General features: G+C 35.4%; 1 protein-coding gene across 6 annotated transcripts in view; it reads right to left on the bottom strand.

The window, feature by feature from the left end:
* Positions 1-3,349: 3,349 nt before the first annotated feature.
* Positions 3,350-21,136, bottom strand: part of FNIP1 (folliculin interacting protein 1) — a 129,808-nt gene continuing 112,021 nt past the window's right edge. For all 6 annotated transcript variants that reach the window (XM_023617744.2, XM_023617745.2, XM_070234429.1 and 3 more), the window contains 3 exons: positions 11,925-12,122; positions 7,829-7,944; positions 3,350-6,126 (listed from right to left, as the gene is read on the bottom strand). In XM_023617744.2, the coding sequence (XP_023473512.2) occupies positions 6,048-6,126; positions 7,829-7,944; positions 11,925-12,122 (393 nt within the window). In that variant the 3' untranslated portion in view covers positions 3,350-6,047. The remainder of the gene's footprint in view (positions 6,127-7,828; positions 7,945-11,924; positions 12,123-21,136) is intronic.

The raw sequence follows: 21,136 nt of genomic DNA, 5'->3' as shown, positions 1-21,136 counted from the left end.
TTTCAAAATCTATAATGTCCTTTACCATCTTGTACTATGCTCTGGTATGCTGAAAAAAGTGAGGAGACTGTCAAAGATCTAATAGCTAATTTCAGAGAAAAGGCAACCTCCAGGATAGGAGTCACCAGCATTAGCTTGTATCTGAAAGGAAAAAATAATGGCTTTGAATGCAAGTAATTTATTAAATTCTAGGAAAATAAATGTGCTTAAACCTTAAAGAAAAAGTGGCTTAATTCCTTACCCTACCTTATTTTTCTTCATTATACTTACCACAACCTGACAGCATATTATTTTTGTGTATCTTCTCCTCCAGTGGGAAATATGTAAAACTCCATAAGAACAGAGAACAAAGTTTGTTATTTACTGGTATATCCCTGGCACCCAGACTGTGCCTAGCACATAACAGGTTCTCAGTATTTGCTGACTGAACACATGAAACTATCTAAGAACTAAGTAATTAAGAGGAGATTTTGCTGTTTAAAAAGATAGGCACTTGTGATTGCTCTTCAATGGCGAAGAAAGATGTCTGGCTAGGCAACCATTGTATTATGCAAAACTGAATGCTCAGTAGGCAGACAATCAATCATATGGCCATCTTTCCAGGATAACAGCAAACCAACAAGAACATGAGGGTACAGAGCACTGGGTTTTGTTTCTTTTTTAAAGATTTTATTTTTCCTTTTTCTCCCAAAGCCCTCCAGTACATAGCTGTGTATTTTCAGTTGTGGGTCCTTCTAGTTGTGGCATGTGGGATGCCGCCTCAGCACGACCTGGTGGGCAGTGCCATGTCTGAGACCAGGATTCGAACTGGCAAAATCCTGGGCCGCCGAAGCAAAGCACGCAAACTCAACCACTTGGCCATGGGGCCGGCCCCAGAGCACTGGTTTTAATAGCACTGGAATGAAGTAAGGAATTGAGATCTGGAGTATGCTAGGAGATTAGGTCTCTACTAGTGGAAAAATAAGAGCATTTTCTGGCCCAAATCCAGAAGGTCAGTCACTATCACTGAATCAGACATCTAGGAATTAATATTTTCCAAAAGCTACCTAAGCGTTTCTAACATGCAACCAGGTTTGAAAACTAAACTAATTCAGGTTCTGGACTAGTCTGAGCCATCTTATTTCCAGCCCCTGTAACATAGTGAAGGATACTGACTTGTGAGTGCTGGACAAATGTGTGACAAGTGGCATCATAAGTTTCTTGAGGAAAGAACAATATTTCCCTTATACTTACACAACATTTCAACAATGTTGTTCCCTTGGGACAATTTAGGTAACACTGCATTTATCAATAATCTTAATTTGAGCACCAAGGTGAATATAAAGACATATTTTTGGACTGTCCTTGTTAAAATAGTCACTTGGAAAGAACGGAAGCTCAAGCCTCTTCAACTTAATACTCTCCTTAGAGTAAACACAGGTTTATCTCTGGGAGGTCTAATCAGACAGTGTTAACCCAGACAGAGAACTGTCTTCAATCTGATGAAGGGATTGGTCTAGATTTGTACTTTCACCAGACAGAGAGTCCCTTTTAAAAGAAATGTTATAAGGGACCAAGTCTCCTGGTGGTGGTGGGGTAGAGGGGGGGATGGGACCTTCTGACCTGAGAATATGCTTTAAGATCAAAAGTCCCACTGAAGTTCTCCTGAAAAACGGTAGGTGGGAATTTCACATATTCTTTAAAAATCTCTTTTGAACTGCTTGTATTTTCTTTTCTCTAGGGAAAATCTTAAATCCAGAAATCAAATCTTAAGTCTAGAGTAAACATGTTCAAGTCCCCAGGCTGCACTACAAAGCAAGGACAGTAAGCACTATACATTCTGTGACCTCCCCCTTTTCTGTCTGCCTAAATCCTTTCCACTGTTACAATCCCCCAACTCCCACTGCACCTTCAGCTCAGGTTTCGTCCCACTTGGCCATCCCACCCCTACCCTTCTACATTGGCAAAGACAAGTGAAGAAATCCCAGAAATCTTTAAATTTGTCACTACATACTAGTTGGAAACCATTCTGGTCTGAGAGAAAAAATTGACCTACATAGGAGACTTTGACCTCATTAAATTCTCTGTATCTCAGTTTCTCATTAGTAAAATCATTCCTCTATGCATCTCAGAAATGTTGCAAGATTTCTTAAATTTATATGAGGGAACAGCACCTATAAACACAGGCACCAATTAAAAACCTCTAAAATATCTGATGGATGCTTCCTAAATACTTGATCCTTCCTCTCTGCTTTAAAACAGTGCACTTGGGGCTGGCCCCATGGCTGAGTGGTTAAGTTCGCATGCTCTGCTTCAGCATCCCGGGGTTTTCTGGTTCAGATACTGACTGCACACCTACACACCACTCATCAAGCCATGCTGAGGCAGCATCCCACATAGAAGAACTAGAGTGACCAACAACTAGGATATACAACTATGAACTGGGGATTTGGGAAGGAAAGACAAAAGAGGAAGACTGGCAACAGATGTGAGCTCAGGGCCAATCTTCCTCACCAAAAACAATAAAAAATAAAAAAACAGAACAGTGCACTTATTCTCTTTGGTCAAATGTAAAAGTGATACATGTAAAATGATATGAAAACAAGTACTACAAAAACCCAATAGTCTAATCTTGCTTCCTGGCATAACTCTGTCCAAAACAACGTAGCTTGAGTAAGGCAGCTTCCCAATCAGCCTTCAGTACTCAAGGCTGAATCACTACTGCAGAGCAGGCACTAAGGAGGAAAAAGACAGACTTGCTCAGAATCACATGCAAATCAGTGAACCCAGGATTAGAACCTAAACCAACTGGCCAATTTTTTGTTTAATTGTAAAGTTAATAGTAATTTGTATTGGATACAATGTTCTTAACAGGTTTACATGGCTTCTTCTAGGTTTTAAATGATTTTCAGTTTGTTTTCATAAAAGCATTTAAAGAAATTTTCCATTTGTTATCATGAGGATTAGGTCAAATGTAAGCATATACCAATATTTTCTTTTTTACTACATTTTCATTCATAAGAATGTATGTTAAATTTTCTCCACAATACGCAGGGGTCATAGAGGGGAGACGGGCCAGATTATTTACCTAGTAACAGTAGCAGCCAAAAATTATTGAGCACTTGGGAGGTGCCATACATTGAGATAAATTCTTGACATTCATTGTTTCACTTGATTCTCACAAACACCTTATAAAGTAGATTCTACTAAATTACCAATACAGAAAATTAGGACTGGAGAAGGACATTATGAACAGGGTCACATGCCTAGAAGCATCACACTTGGGAAAAGAATCCAGGTGGGCTGACACCAGAGTCCGTGATATTATATATACCTTATTAACACATGAAAGAAAGACCAACATCATCCATCAAATTGACATGTGTATTTATTGCACAAATTTCCCCTAGAACTGGGAGGTTATTATAATACAGGTGTACATTTGAGAAATGTATACAGACAGGAACAAGTATGTACATTTTACATATCCCACCATCTAATAACTTAGAGAAAGCAGAACAATCTCATAAAGACATCTACCAGAAGTAGGCAATGTGTAAAATCTGTCGTTTTTAAAGTGATCATCCCCAGTGTACGCCAAATGCAACATAATGAAATCTGTGCTAGTATGTTTATTGCACTTAACATTTTCAAACTCAAAATTAAGACATATTAATAAAAGCCAGGACTATTTTAAATCAAACCAATTAGTTTATATACAAGGAAAAATTAGTTTTAAATCTACAATGTAAAACATCCCTTTTTCATTTCCTGTTGCAACAAACAGGTGTTTTTCATTTGTAACACATATGTGTCTGTACCATAAAAAGTTGAAGAACATTATTTCGAACAGGCCAGAAACTCTTTTCACATTCATCATAATGACCACACTTTAAAGCAGCAGCAGCTCATTCCTTGGGCTTTGTGTAAGGAAAGAATAACTATGATGAACGCAGTAGAAATTACAGAAGTTTGGGAATTAAAAAACTCAGTAATCCTATAAGGATTAAGGATTCTATAAGAAACTATAGGCCTTTTCCTTCGGAGCAAAGCTTAATTTTAAGAATAACAGTAGCATGAGCCTCAATTTATTGTAGATTTCCTAAATGATAATTTATTAGAGATTTCAAATAGATAGGACTGTGAAGAGTTTGATAATTCAAAAGAGAAAACACGCAAAAACAGACATTACCTACCTGCTACATATCATTCTAAACTACAATCGAAAAATAATGTACACTGGCCTACATATGAACTTTTCTATATTCTGAATTTTGCCAAAGACATTGATTCACAGAATTCCAAACAATAATAAAAGAGAGAAGAATTCTGTTAATGAATGGAATAAGAAAATTAAGCCAAAGAAAATATATCCATAAACAGTCTTTGGCAGCAAGTCATCCACAGGAGACTCAGGTACTAACTGGGACCAGCTGACAGAACACGGGGGCCAAACTGATTGCAGGCACACCAATTTCAGGTTGACATTCCAGTAAAACAACCATTTCTTCTTTGTCTAGTTGGAGATTTCTTGACTACATAAAGAGCAAGGTAAAATGTGACCCAATGCCATAAATTCAAGGTCAAAGACTAAACAAACCACAGAAATCTTCCCTAATTACTAAAAGTTTAAACAGCAAGAATAGATGTATCATACAATAAATGTATTTAGTAACAGAATAAGCAAGTGATTTTCTTTTTTAAAAGCTGATCAATTAATTATGATGCAAACAGTCCATGAAAGCAGAAACCAACTTCACTTCTAGCATTAAAAGTATTTTAGATCAGAAAAGTAAAGAACAAACTATAATGTAGTATTCAAGTAAACTGAGGTAGTAGAGTATGTTGAAAACTTCATCTACCCGGTCTTTCTATTTACATTACTTACAAGAGTTTGGTTCCATATTAGCCTTTCTCACAAGCAACACTCTACAGTATATACAAAAACAATAATAACTGAAAAGTGGAAATCTTTGAAAAAAATTAGCTTTTGGAAAGGAGGGACTATTAGAGAAAAGAGAATAATTTTAAGAGTTAATGAGTTCTATTAGTGTACATTGAATATTATGAAGCAGTGAAACAAATATTCAGTTCCTATGGGTCAAGAAGGGCTGATACCGAAAGCAAGGGCCTCAGCTACCTGAGCATGTTTGAAGAAAATAGTATTATTTTTGCCAATGCTTTGGTGTAATTTTTAATCCTAATTTTCATTTATTAAATTAGATGCAAATAAGTAAATATTAACATTTATAAGAATTAGCTTATATTTATAAACAAACAAATGGTATAAAGTAGTATTCTTATTTTGGGAATCTACATTCCTCAGCCTTAAAAAAGATTGGCTTTACTTCTATTTTAGGGTGTGTGAAGCAGAAAAATCACCAGAAAGTAACATTTCAACATTATATACAATTAATACTAGTTGAAAATATTTTTTTAAAAGGCATGTTTACCAATCTTGTATTCCTACCTCTGCTTTTTTAAAAAAATAGATACATATGTACACTTGGGTGGATAACATAACATACATTTATACTTATTATTCTGAGTTTATTATAATTAACAGGCTATTTAAAATACTTTGAGAAATACCCAGAAATTAGCTATTTTGAATTGAAAAACAAAACAACAAATAATTGAGGTTTTATAGATCTCTGTACCTTAGAAATAAAGGATTAAAACTAATGAAATGACTATTTCTTGAGACATCTGTTGCTACTTATGGGTTGTGGCAACATCATACAGATCATATGAAATTCTTCAATGTTATTCATTTTGTAGAAGTTTGTAAGTTATACTTTGGCCTTTTCAAATGCTTTCCCCCACCAAATTATTTATGCTGTTTTAGTTTCACTTGGTTAAAAATCTACCACCACCCAAAAGTCCAGTCCAAAGGAAAAAGTCATCCACTGATCATATAATATGCACTGCAATGCAGTATACTCAGGTGACTGACTCATTCAGATGGAAGTCTCACAGGGAAAAAAACTGTCATAAATGAATGTTGTGTCTGCTTCCTTGGTTTCTACTTAACTTTCCACCGAAGTTAATTTCTAACAACCTTTAGCTTAAAGGAGTATCTGAGCAACATATGGAGAGTGAGTGCTTGCTACAGCAGCCAGAAGAGGAAGATCACTGGATTCAATCCTGAAATAAGGAGAAAAGAAAACTCAGTTTAGGCTGTCTATACCTAGGACAGGTCCTACAGGCAAGGACTGCTACCTGTACAGTCACCAGACCTTATCAGTCAAGGACCTAGGCCACCCTGGCCAAAAGGAATAACAAAACTTAGAAATTTTTCATTAAGTAAAAACCAAAACCATAGATTTTTTAAAAAAGAAAGCCTCTGAAACCCAACTGTAACAAAGCCATGGATATAAGAAAGCATCTCACTGACCTGCTGATGGACCATGCATCAGGGCAATGGGCAAATGTCTAAGAAATATAATATGTATAATAATAGAATAATAGTGTATACCCATATTGTTTGGAATGCAAATGTTTCTATAATCAGATAAGTAATAAAAGCTTCTTAAAAATACATCCCACCACAAATAATTTGTAGGGAAAAAATGGCCAATAAACACAGAAAAAGTTACGCAGACTCACTCATGGTTAGAGAATAAATTTGAATAAAATCAGATTTCACTTTTCAGCGAATAGCTTGGCAAAGATTAAAAAGTTTGGTAATAGCCAGTAGCAGGAAGACTGTGCTTCCTGCTGTTCATAAGAATTTATTCTGGTACTTTCTGGATAGTATTTACTATTAACTATCAAAATAACTATTAGTATCTATCAAAAATTTAATACACATGCCCTTTAACCAAAAATGCTACTTCAAAGAATCTATTCTACAAACTTCAAACATTTATATTCATTCTAGCATTAGTTTGTAAGACAAAAAAACTGAAAATAATCTAAATTCCACCATATAACGGAATGCTACACAGCCATTAAAAATGAGATAGATGAGAACACACTTACATGAACACTCAAGATATATTAAAAGGCAAGTTGCACAACTATAAATAGAGTATAAACCAATTTATATTTTTTTATGTTATTCATTACAAAATTCTATAAGAAGAAACAATCCATTAACTATTTCCAATCTGGAGGATAAGGAATAACATTATTCCTTATGTAAGAATTTAATTTGGTTTCTGACATAAAGTAGCTACTGACTGATGTTGGCTCTTTCTCCCTTCATAAAAGCTGAATTAGACAAAAGATTCAGATTGTTTTAATTTATTCAACTATCATTCCAAGAAATAATTCTCACACACACACACACACAAAGTAGCCACAGAACATAGGGAAAATGACCACAGAATATAATGAAAAGGGCTATACAATGCCTCCCACCAATTTCCTGTTCCTCCTTCAGTTAGCATTTTAGCTAAGTGTCTTCTTCCCAGGAATAATTGTGGAGTAGATAGACATAATATATACATAATGGGGAATGAGTAACAATATAGAGATGATGTACTAACACCCATTTCAATCAGCTCATTTGAATGGCAGCACAGATGCTGGGAATAATGAGTCTACAACATATTTAATTTAAAAAAATGAGTATTTACTTAATTTTTCTAGGACAAAAATTTAGATTTTCATTCTTATCTGACTATATTCTCAACTTACTGTAACGGCACAAGGGACAATGCCTTTCAGACATGGAAGACAGGGATCTGCTTTCATACGGTATAGGGCAACCCAAACTGATAACAGTGTCCAATTTCTAACAGGAAAAGACACTTAAAAGGAAAAAAGGCAATTCTGAGGAATATTCCTTGCTGAAAGACAGTACAATGAGGCAGAAAAGCCAGAAAAGGAACCAAGAACATACCCTAGAACCACTCCCAGCTCCTTGACATGAACACGCATCTGCCCCCTCAGGTACTCAGACAGCATTTTGCTCTTGAAGTACAGCTCCTGTAACCGGTCTTCAAGATGCATCACACACTGCAGTCAGGAGGGAACCAGAAACCAAATCAGGAAATGGTTTCCATCTCTAAGCAATGGCAAATTCCAAAGCATCATGTGTTTGACAATTCTATTTAGTTATTCCATCAACTAAAATTTGGAGCACATTTTTAAAGCATGTCCTTCTAGCTAAAGAAGTATAAACTTTTTCTAGTTCATCTCAAAGATTTAGATTCTATAGAGTTTTGGGTTTTTTTTTTTAACATGGTAAATTACATATAATATAAAATTTACCATTTTAACCAATTTTAAGCATACAATTGAGAGGTATTAAGTACATTCAAAATGTTGTGCAACTATTGCCACTATTCATTTCCAGAACTTCAAAAATAGTTTTTATTCCAAATTTGATAAATTTAACATTCTTACAAATCAATACGTTTCAAATGTACTTACATGGAAAGGGTGCATTCTCCCGTGGTGAGTAAAAGAAAAAAAGTTTGCAATAGCTCAGAGAATGCTCTGTAGTCTTTACTAGGAGAGAGGTGTTTTTAAACTGGAACATTAAAAACTAAAACAAATACATTTTGTTTACTGTCAACTAACTTGCTCAATTTACTAAAATATGTGATTTTTCATGTGAATTGATGCTATATGTATATGTTTGAGGAAAAAGCATGAATTTCAGGTGTTAAAACACTAAATTCTTGCAGAGTATTCCTTTCCAATGAAAATCAGCTATTAAAGCTCCTAATAAAAACCAATTTTCTTCTTGGAAAAACACAACTGAATGTATTTCTTGGCACATTCACTGTTTTGTGGTGTATGTTTTATCCATAATGCTCACTTAGGCTGAAAAATGCCTTAAGTGAAGAAGAAAATGTTTACAGAATATATATATAGAGAGAGAGATATATAAAAAATTTACCATATTACTCATTTTTAAACATACAATTCCGTGGCATTAAGTACATTCACAATGCTGTGCCACCATTGTCACTACCCATTTCAAGAACTTCTTTTCATTATCTCAAAGAGAAACTCTGTACCCATTATACAATAACTCCTCATTCCTTCCTTTCCCCGAGCCCCTAGGAACTTCTATCTACTTTCTGTCTCTATGAATTTACCTATTCTAGACATCTCATATAAGTGGAATCATACAATATTTGTATGTATGATTTTGTATTCATACATATTTGTCTGTATGAAAAAACAAAACCTTTTGTGTTTTCCTTATTTCACTTAACATAATGTTTTCAAGGTTCATCCATGTTGCAGCATGTATTAGAAATTCATCCCTTTTTATGGCTGAAATATCCCATTCTACGTATTATACCACATTTTGTTTATCTATTTATTTGTTGATGGAAACAAGTTGTTTCCAATTTCTCCTTATTGCCAATAAAGCTGCTATGAACATGATGGCACATTTGCTTGAGTCCCTGCTTTCAACTGTTTTGAGAATAAACCTAGAAGCAGAATTCCTGGATCACATGACAATACACTGTTAAACTTTTTTGAGGAACTGCCAAACTGTTCTCCAAAGCAGCTGTGCCATTTTACATTCCCACCTGCAAAGCACAAGAGTTCCAATTTCTCCACATCCTGGCCAATACTTATTTTTGCTGTTTTTGACCATAGCCATCCTTATGGGTTTGAAGTGGTCTCTCATCGTGGTTTTGATTTGCATTCTCCTAATGACTAATAATGTTGAACATCTTTTCATGTGCTTATTGGCCATTTTTATGTCTTCTTTAAAGAAATGTGTATTCAAGTCTTTTGCCCATTTTTTTAGTTGTTTGTTGTTGAGTTCTCTATATATTCTGGATATCAATCTTTTTACAGATATATGATTTGCAAATATTTTCTCCCGTCGTGTGGGTTGTCTTTTCACTCTGTTGATACTGCCCTTTCATGTACAAAAGTTTTTAATTTGATGAAGTCTGATTATCTAATTTTTACTTTTGTTGCCTGTGCTTTTTTTGGTGTCAAATCCAAGAAATAACTGCCAAATCCAAAGTCATGCAGATTATCTCCTATATATATATTTTCTTCAAAGAGTTTTATAGTTTTAGCACTTAAGTTCAGGTGTGTTTAAGTTTAGATTTAAGTTCGAGTTCATTTTTGTATATAGTATAAGGTATACACTTATATTTGCATGTGGATATCCAGTTTTCTCAGCATGATTTGTTAAAAAGACTCCTTTCCCCTTTGAATGGTCTTGCCTCCCTTGTCAAAAACCAAGTGACCACATATGTGAGGGTTTCTTTTGGGGCTCTTTTTTATATACTATTGGTCTACATGTTTGTCCTTATGCCAGTACCACACCATTTTGATTACTGTCACTTTGTAGTAAGTTTTGAAATCAGGAAATGTGAGTCGTCCACATTTTTCAAGATTGTTTTGGCTTTTCAGGGTCCCTTGAGATGCCATACAAATTTTGGGATGGGCCTATTTCTTAAAAGAAAATAAGTCATGGTGATTTCTGATAGGGATGGCATTGAATCCTACACTGTGGGTAGTACTGTCATCTTAATACTAAGTCTTCCAATCCATGAACTTCTCTGAGACGTCTTTCCATTTATTTATGTCTCCTTTAACTTCTTTCAGGTATGTTTTATAGTTTTCAGTGTATAAGCCTTTTGCTTCCTTGGTTAAAGTTATTCCTAAGTAATTTATTCTTTTGATGCTATTATAAGTGCTTTTTTAACTGAATGTTCATTGCTAGTGTATGTAAACGCAACTATCTTTGCACGATTTTGTATCTTGCAACTTCACTGAATTTGTTTATTAGCTTTATCAGTCTTTTGGAATCTTTAAGTTTTCTATATATAAGATCATGTCATCTGCAAACAGAGATAATTTGACTTCTTCCTTTTTAATTTGGATGCCTTGTGTTTCTTTTTCTTGTCTAACTGCTCTGGTTAGGACCTTTCCGTAGCACGTTGAACAGAAGTGATAAAAGTATATTAGCTGTGGGTTTGTCATATATGGCCTCTATCATGTTGATCTACAGAAGTTTTTTTTTTTTTGAGGAAGATTAGCCCTGAGCTAACTACTGCCAATCCTCCTCTTTTGGCTGAGGAAAACTGGCCCTGAGCTAACATCCATGCCCTTCTTCCTCTACTTTATATGGGGGACGCCTACCACAGCATAGCTTTTGCCAAGCGGGGCAATGTCCGCACCCAGGATCTGAACCAGCGAACCCCAGGCTGCTGAGAAGCGGAATGTGTGAACTTAAGTGCTGCGCCACCGGGCTAGCCCCTACAGAAGTTTTTAACTATGCTATATTATATTTCTCCTAACAAGAAAAAGAAAGACTTTGGAAGTTGTAGATGATGTCTTCAGTAAGAGGTTAACAGTATTACGAAGAGGGATCATTCAAAGTCCTGACGTGACAATGAGGGTCTAAAACGTACTGGCGTTCTGCACAAAGCTTGGGGATGTTGCATGTTCATACTTTACACGATACTGGTCAGGCACTAAAGTCTGGCTGCTGAAATTATACATTGTATAGACATGTACACATCTCCTTCTGTCTTAGTCAGCATGGGCTGCCATAACAAAATACCATAGATGCAGTGGCTTAAACAGCAGAGAATTATTGCTTCACAGTTATGGAGGCTGAAAGTCTGAGATCAGGGGGCCAACACAGTCAGGTTCTGCTGAGATTTCTCTTCCTGGCTGGCAGATGGCTGCCTTTTCGTGGTGCCTCACATGGCGGAGACAGTGCAATCTCTCTTCCTCTTCTTCTTCTCCTGCCACTAATCCCATCATGAGGGCCCCACTCTCATGACCTAATCTAATTCTACTTACTTCTGAAAGGCCCATCTCCAAATATCATCACACTTGGTTTTAGGGCTTCAACATATGGATTTTAGGGGAATACAAAAATTCAATCTATAACACCTTCTTTCAGGAAAACAATGATGAAGGTAACAATAGTATTCAATGTAGGCACATACTAGACACCTAACAGAGTGCTCAAAGTAAATTCAAGCCTTACACATACTTACAAAATTTGGAGACAAGTTATGTTTATAAAGCTGAAGAGTGGAATGAAGCAAGTTGGAAACAAGACTGGAAACCAATACTTCCTTTCCCAATTTGTTATCTGTCATTCGTCTCTGGCTACTGGCCACTTGAACAGTCCATTTATCCATATCTGCTATAATACATACAGCTTCTGCTATTGGTTCATCCAACACTGGATGCTGAAAAGAAAAGAAGAATTCATATTATGATAAGCAAATTAATTTTTCAGAGATAATGTTAATGGAATGAGGCAGTGAAGAGACACTAAACAAAAACAGAATAAAAGAATATTAAATTCTGACAGCTACTGCCAAAGAATCCTTGACAATAGAGAACGGAATAGGTAGTTAACTCAATAACAAACATCCTAAGATATAGAAATCATCATAGCTGGAGATTTGTTACCAGAACTTTGTATTCTTTAAATCAGAACTTAACTTTCACCAGTCTTTTGATCATTCATTCATTTGACAAATTTACTGAGTGCTGACTATGCGCAAAGTAATAGGAAGAAAATTTTGTTTACCTTGAAAGAGCTAAACATTTTAAAAATAGATAGGACAGGAATTCACATGAACAAGTCAATGGTAGGTAAGGTTCTGTGCTAACTATCCCAAACTGCAGGCATTACTTTGTTTGAGCACCTCAGGGGCTATCCCTTGATTAGATGAAGTGCCTTGCTTGTGTGTGCTAGGTTTTTCTATTTTACCAAGACGTACATCTAGAGTATGGATATGGCAGTTAAAAAGAAGAAAAATCAACAGATACTAACATGACTCTCCAAGATACGAGGTTAAATGGGAAACAAAAGTCACTATATATGCAAACACTTTATATCCCAGTTACATTTTTAAAAATTCAGATCTATATCTCAATGAAAAAGTATAGAAAATACTCAAATTAAACTCTTTATTATGAAGATCTCTGTGAAGAACTATGGAATATTAAGACTATGAGGAAGGATTTCTACTTTTTGCTTTGTATATCTTTATACTGTCTGAATTCTTATCACAAGAATTTACCTAAACGACACTTTTATAATTAGAAAATTTAAGGTATAGTGAAAAATATTTTTAACTCACATATACCAACAGAAGGACTACTGGCAAGTGGCCGTGCCCTTGGTTTCCCATGCTTTACACACAAAGACCAAAATTGACAATTAAATACATAGCACAACTATCAGAAAGAGATGATGGCTTTAGAATGCTCAATACTTTAACATCTTTCTGTATTTGGAAAGGTAAAGATTTCTTCACCATTGGCCATATGGAATAGCAGCAATAAGACTGAGAGAAATACAATTTGAAATACTTGAACTCAATGGCCTTTTTCCTTTTTTTGGTAAAACTTGGCACCTGAGCTAACAACTGTTGCCAATCTTTTTTTTTTTTTCTTTATTCTTCTTCTCCCCAAAGCCTCCTAGTACATAGTTGTATATTCTAGTTGTGAGTGCCTCTGGTTGTGCTAAGTGGACGCTGCTTTCAGCATGGCCTGACGAGTGGTGCCATGTGCATGCCCAGGATCCAAACCAGCGAAACCCTGGGCCACCAAAGCGGAGCGCGCGAACTTAACCACTCAGCCATGGGGCCTGCACCACCTTTTTCCTTTTGAACTTTTACTGTTACTACAATTTCATAGCTAAGAATGTCAGTTTCCTCCTGGATAAATCCAGGTTTGGTATCCCCAAAGGATAGCCCTTTGCCCAGTTAATGAACAATCACTTTGAATAAAGCTTTCTGCTCAATGCTAAGGAAACAAAGACAACGAAGCTCAGAGTCTCATGAGGAAGACAGAAATAAACACACCTACAAAAAGACATAAGTATAACAGACAAAATAGGAACCAAGTGTTGGGGTAGCAGAGGAGGGCAATGGTGGGTTCTGTGTGACGAGCAGTTACACAGTAGAAGAGAAATAGGGCTATGATATTTAAGTATGGATAGGACTTCTGGTAAAAAATGGAGTGAGAGGGACAATTGTGGAAGAGAGAATATCATGAGAAGATTGAGAGAGAGAAGTAGGGGCATGTGACTAAATTCGTGAAAAAAATGATACTGAGAAGTGGGGAAGAAGAGAATGGGAAAGAAAATGCCTGGAAAGGTACACTGTGAAGACTTTCCTTAGAACTCTAACCTTTATATTTGTTTTTATAAAATTTATTCAACTATTACCAAAGATATAATATTTTTCTATTCATCAACTCAATTATCGAAACATAATTTTGAAAATGGTATATACATCTAAAGACGTAAGGTATATCTCACATTTTAAGAGATAAGATAAAAGTGAACACGTATGGGGCCGGCCCCGTGGCCAAGTGGTTGAGTTCGTGCGCTCTGCTTCGGCAGCCCAGAGTTCACATCCTGGGCACAGACACAGCACCGCTCATTAAGCCATGTTGAGGTGGCGTCCCACATGCCACAACTAGAAGGATCCACAACTGAAAAAATATACAACTATGTACTGGGGAGATTTGGGGAAGAAAAAAAAAAGAGAAGATTGGCAACAATTGTTAGCTCAGGTGCCAATCTTAAAAAAAAAAAAAGTGAACGTGTATTTTAATGTAAGCATCTCTGTGGTTATATAAGACAGAAGGTATGATCAAATAACCAAAGTGGAATAACAAACTGTTAAAGGTAGACTACTACTTTCAGAAGCAGTGGGCATCTTTAGGAGATGAGAACTATGAAGGGGGTCCATCCATTATCCTCAGAAGGAAATGCCTAAACAGACAACAAGGAAACTGCTATGAAATATACCTTGTTTAAAGGGTTACAAACCACTTTAGAAATTAACTTTAGAGCTCCCCAATCAAAAGGCATGTGGCTAAGATTTAAAAGGTTTATCAAACCAATATCTATAAAAGCTAATTTTTGGTAAGGAAAAGGATAATGGTCCCAAGTTAGTGGTCTCCCAAGAAAGAAGGCCCTAAATTTCAAGCTTGCGATCAGAAATAATTCAAATAAAACTCACTTTAGGAGTTGTTAAAACATAAGGTGGCTCAGGAGCAGTGCCAGTCATTCATTCTGAAATTACTAGGTTTCATTCAATGTCTTGCCATATGCACTGTCCTGGTCTGATAAAATTTCAACTTAAAACAACCTTAGTCCTTGCTTCCAACTTAAACTTCTGGAAAAGACAGCCTACACCCAATGGCAGTATGTTCTCAACTGAGACCTTGTAGCAGCCTCCTCCATAATCTTTACTAAGCTTATATCATCCAGCTTCAGAGACTTCCAAGTCACAAAATGGGAAGTGTATGTATGTGAGAGAAAAGCAGTAAACCTCAAGCTTTATTTTTCTTTAAACCTTCTTCTAAGAGTTCCATGATGTCTAAACTACAAATTCATTTACAATCTTACCCTCTTTTTCACTCTCCCAGGCATTTCTAGAATCTCAATACATAAACTCCCAAATCTTCAAGTATCTTTGTCCCATATCTCTACCCTGTTACACAATCTGATTTTTCAGTTGTGTGCTAGGTGTTTAAACATGGTCTTGCAAATTGCACTTTTAAACTCAAAATGTGCCACATCAACTTCAGTGAACTTTCCTCAAAACTAGCCAGTTTTCTTCAATTATCTTCAAAAATAAAAATGAGAATCTCAATATTATGGAGCGAACAGCAACACTGCAAATTGCTGTTCACATTGGCATTGCCTTTTGGGGAAAAAACTAACCAACATCTATCAAGAACATGAAAATAGTCCTAATCTTAAAAACTGGCCAGTAATTTCATTTCTGGGAATCTAGCCTAAAGAAATAATCTTAAATTCATAAAACATAGCAACAGTATCAGCGGTTACCTACAATAGCAAAAGGAAGAAAACTCTTTTAAAACCTGAGCAATAGAGAAAAGAGAACTCAGAAGTAAACCTACGCATATATGCTCAATTAATTTATGACAAAGGAACCCAAGAGTACACAATGGAGAAAGGATAGTCTCTTCAATAGATGGTGCTGGGAAAACTGAACAGCCACACGCAAAAGAATGAAACTGGACCCCTATCTTATACCATACACAAAAATCAATTCAAATTGGATTAAAGACTTGAATGTAAGATCTGAAACATAAAACTCCTAGAATAAAATATAAGGAGTAAGCTCCTAGACATAAGTGTTAGCAATGATTTTTTGGATTTGACACAAAAGACAAAGGCAATAAAAGCAAACTAAATTAATAGGCTTCTGAACAGCAAAGGAAACCATCAGCAAAATGAAAAGGCAGCCTATAGAATGGGAGAAAATATTTGCAAAACAAAGATCTGATAAGGGGTTAATATCCAAAATATATACAGATATAATATCCAAGATATAATATCCAAAATACACAATATGTATATAATATCCAAAATATACAACTCCACAGCAAAAAAAAAAAAAATCCAATTAAAAAATGGGCAGAGGAACTGAATAGACATTTTCCCAAAGTAGACATAAAAACAGGTAGATGAAAAGGTGCTCAACATCACTAATCATCAGGCAAATGCAAATCAAAACCACAATGAGCTATCACCTCACACCCGTCAGAATGGCTATTATGAAAAAAAGACAAGAAATAACAAGTGTTGGTGAGGATGCGGAGAAAAGTGAACCTTGGTGCAGTGTGGGTGGGAATATAAATTGGTGCAGCCACTATGGAAAACGGTATGGATGTTCCTCCAAAAATTAAAATGGAACTACCATACGATCTAACAATTCCACTTCTGGGTATATATCCAAAGGAAATGAAAACAGGATATCAAAGAGATACCTGCATTCCCATGGTTTACTGCAGCATTATTCACAATAGCCAGGCGAGATAGGAAACAACCTAAATGTCCATCAATGGATGAATGTAGAGAGAAGACTTGGTGTGTGTATATACATATGTATATATATATACACACACACATATACACACAATCTAATATTATTTAGCCATGAGAAAGAAGGAAATCTTGCCATATACAACAACATGGATGGATTTAAAGGCATTATGCTAAGTGAAATAAGTCAAAAAAATACAAATACTGTCATGATCTCACTCATATGTGGAATCTAAAAAAACCAAACTTGTAGAAACAGAGAACAGACTGGTGGTTGACAGAGGTGGGGTTGTAAGGTGGGGGAAATAGGTGAAGGTGGTCAAAAGGTACAAACTTCTAGTTATAGGATAAATAAATTCTGGAGATGTAATGTACAGCGTGGAGACTATACTTAACAATACTGTACTGTATATTTGGAAGTTGCTAAGCAAGAAGATCTTAAAAGTTCCCATCACAAGAAAAAAACTGGTAAGTGTGAGGTGATGGATGTTAACGAAACTTATTGTGGTAATCACTTTGCAATACAGTAGTCCCCCCTTATGTGTGGTTTTGCTTTCCATGGTTTCATTTACCTATGGTCAACCTTGGTTGGAATATATAAAATGGAAAATTCCAGAAATAAACAATTCATAAGTTTTAAATTGTGAGCCATTCTGAGTAGTGTGATGAAATCTCATGCTATCCTGCTCCGTCCAGGGTGGGACGTATATCATCCCTTTGTCCAGCATATCCATGCTGTATACACTACCCACCCATCAGTCTCTTAATAGCTGTCTTACTTATCAGATTGACTGCCGAGGTATCACAAGTGCTTGTGTTCAAATAACCCTTATTTTACTTAATAATGGCCCTAAAGCACAAGAATAGTGATGCTGGCAATTTGGATACGCCAAGAGAAGCCCTAAAGTGCTTCCTTTAAGTGAAAAGGTAAACAATCTCAACTTACTAAGGACAGACAAAAATCGTATGGTGAGGTTGCTAAGATCTACACTAACTTTTATTACAGTACAGTCATGTGTAACTTAACAAAAGGGATACATTCTGAGAAATGTGTCATTAGGTGATTTCGTAGGTGATTTCGTTGTCATGTGAACATCATAGAGTATACTTTACACAAACCTAGATGGCAGAGCCTACTACATACTGAGGCTATATAGTACTAATCTTATGGGACCACATGCATATATACAGTCTGTCATTGACTGAAAAATCGTTATGCAGTGCAAGATTGTATATTGTTATAACTGTTCTATTTTATTATTAGTTATTGTTGTTAATCTCTTACTGTGCCTAACTTATAAATTAGACTTTGTCATAAGTATGTATGTATAGGGAAAAAAATAGTATATATAGGGTTTGGTAGTATCTGCGGTTTCAGGCATCTGCTGGGAGTCTTGGAACATATCCCCTATGGATAAGAGGGGACTAGTGTATATACATACAGCAAATCATCATGTTGTAACACCTTAAACCAGTACGATGTTACATGTCAATTATATATCAATAAAACTGGAAAAATAAATAAAAGTCAAGAAATAGGAGAATGGTGAGAAAAACCATATGACAAAACCATGAAATAGTAAACATTAAAAACAATGCTTAAAAAGTATATTAATAATATGGAGAAATTCTCTTATATCAACTGTTAAATGACAAAAGCAGAATTCAATAATAAATATAATACGATATATGATGTGTATACACACGCACTGATACACATTTTATATATATGTACAGTACATATAAAAAATATATACATATATGTATTTACATTATATGTGTATGTACATAAAAATGTAAATTTTATTGTTTTATTATACAGTAAGGAAATTATGGCAAATCTAAATAAAAACAAAGTTTTTCAAGAAAACTTATCAAAACTATATGTGTATATAGTATATTTAAAAATATGTTTATATATTAAAAATATATGTGTGTATATATATAAAAGGCCTCAGATTTTTTTTTATGTATATATATATGGTGTGTATACACAACACACACACATATACACATAGAGAATAATAATGACGACAAGAAGATACAAGGCACAGAATGCCTAAAATATATATAAAACACCACACAATATAACTCTGGTATACAAACATTAGCATCATTTCACTACAGCCAAGGAAACTGAGGCTTTATTAGATTAAATATCTTGTCTTAGGATACATAGGTAGTGAGTGGCCAAGTCTGGGTTTTATCAGACACCATATACTGCATAATGACCAGAGTTGTTTTTATATTAAAAATGGCTGCCACAGAATGGTAGAGCTGGGAAAATTTTGTTTAGCTTTCTACACATTTCAACATTTTATAAAACAAATATATATTGATCTGATAGTAAGGAAAATGAGACTTTCTCAGAAACTGGGGAGAAAAAGAAAAGACACTGCTAATTTAGTTCAGAAGAATAAGATTATATCTTTTTTTTAAAAAAGTATTATCCTCAGTATTTATGTATTAAAAGGTTCCTACATGTTTTTCCATGTAGGCACATAAAAATTAGTTCTCATATTAAATGTAATGATGATAAAATTCAACAACCTCTTAGTGCTGAGATTAAGGTTGGTATCTTACTTTTCATTTTTTCAAAATTTTCTGTAATACTCTTTGATAATAAAATATCTTATATAATTACATGAAAATATGAGAGGGAAAGACCAGAAACTCAGTTACTAAAACAGAAGGCAGAAGACAAAATAAGCTCTTACTTTTTACCAGTGTAAAGAAAAATAAAACTAGGACCACTAATATACAAAATTCTTGAAAGCTTTGTAACGCGAGTTTTGCTTTTTGTACTCATTTTAACCTTTTGTGTGTGTATGTGAGGAACACTGGCCCTGAGCTAACATCTGCCACCAATCCTCCTCTTTTTGTTTTGTTTTGTTTTGTTTTTTTGTTGAGTTAATGATAGGTTACAATCTTGTGAAATTTCAGTTGTACATTAATGTTTGTCATTCGGTTGTAGGTGCACTACTTCACCCTTTGTGCCCACCCCCCACCCCACCTTTCCCCTGGTATCCACTAAACTGTTCTTAGTCCGTAATTTTAAATTCCTCGTATGAGTGGAGTCATACACAGATTATCTTTCTCTCGCTGGCTTATTTCACTTAACATAATTCTCTCAAGGTCCATCCATGTTATTGCAAATGGAATGATTTTGGTCTGTTTTGCAGCTGAGTAGTATTCCATTGTATATATGTACCACATCTTCTTTATCCATTCGTCTGTTGCTGGGCACTTAGGTTGCTTCCATGTCTTGGCTATTGTAAATAATGCTGCAATGAACATTGGGGTGCATAGGACTTTTGGGATTGTTGATTTCAAGCTCTTTGGATAAACACCCAGTAGTGGGATGGCTGGATCGTATGGTAGCTCTATTTTTTATTTTTTGAGGAATCTCCATACTGTTTTCCATAGTGGCTGCACCAGTTTGCATTCCCACCAGCACTGTATGAGGGTTCCTTTTTCTCCACAACTTCTCCAACATTTGTTTCTATTAGTTTTAGATATTTTTGTCATTCTAATGGGTGTAAGGTGATATCTTAGTGTAGTTTTGATTTGCATTTCCCTGATGATCAGCGATGATGAGCATCTTTTCATGTGCCTATTGGCCATCAGTATATCTTCTTTGGAGAAATGTCTGCTTATGTCTCCAGCCCATTTTTTTGATTGGGTTGTTTGATGTTTTGTTGTTGAGTTGTGAGAGTTCTTTATATATTATGGATATTAAGCCTTTGTCAGATACATGACTTGCAAATATTTTTTCCAAGTTAGTGGGTTGTTTTTTTGTTTCAATCCTGTTTTCATTTGCCTTGAAGAAGCTCTTTAGTCTGATGAAGTCCCATTTGTTTATTCTTTTTATTGTTTCCCTTCTCTGAGAAGGCATGGTGTCCGAAAAGATCCTTTTAATACTGATGTCAAAGAGTGTACTGCCTACGTTTTCTTCCAGAAGCCTTATGGTTTCAGGTCTCACCTTTAGGTCTTTGATCCATTTTGAGTTTATTTTTGTGAATGGTGAAAAAGAGTGGTCAGTTTTCATCCTTTCACATGTGGCTGTCCAGTTTTCCCAGCACCATTTGTTGAAGAGACTTTCTTTCCCCCATTGTAGGCCCTCAGCTCCTTTGTCAAAGATTAGCTGTCCATAGATGTGTGGTTTTATTTCTGGGCTTTCAATTCTGTTCCATTGATCTGTGCACCTGTTTTTGTACCAGTACCATGCTGTTTTGATTACTGTAGCTTTGTAGTATGTTTTGAAGTGAGGGATTGTGATGCCTCCCGTTTTGTTCTTTTTTCTCAGGATTGCTTTAGAAATTCGGGGTCTTTTGTTGCCCCATATGAATTTTAGGATTCTTTGTTCTAATTCTGTAAAGAATG

This window comes from Equus caballus, chromosome 14 (genome assembly GCF_041296265.1).
Source record: "Equus caballus isolate H_3958 breed thoroughbred chromosome 14, TB-T2T, whole genome shotgun sequence".
NCBI classification, from domain to species: Eukaryota; Metazoa; Chordata; class Mammalia; order Perissodactyla; family Equidae; genus Equus; species Equus caballus.
The sequence above is the reverse complement of the archived record's forward strand: the minus strand, read 5'-3'. Positions and strand labels throughout refer to the sequence as shown.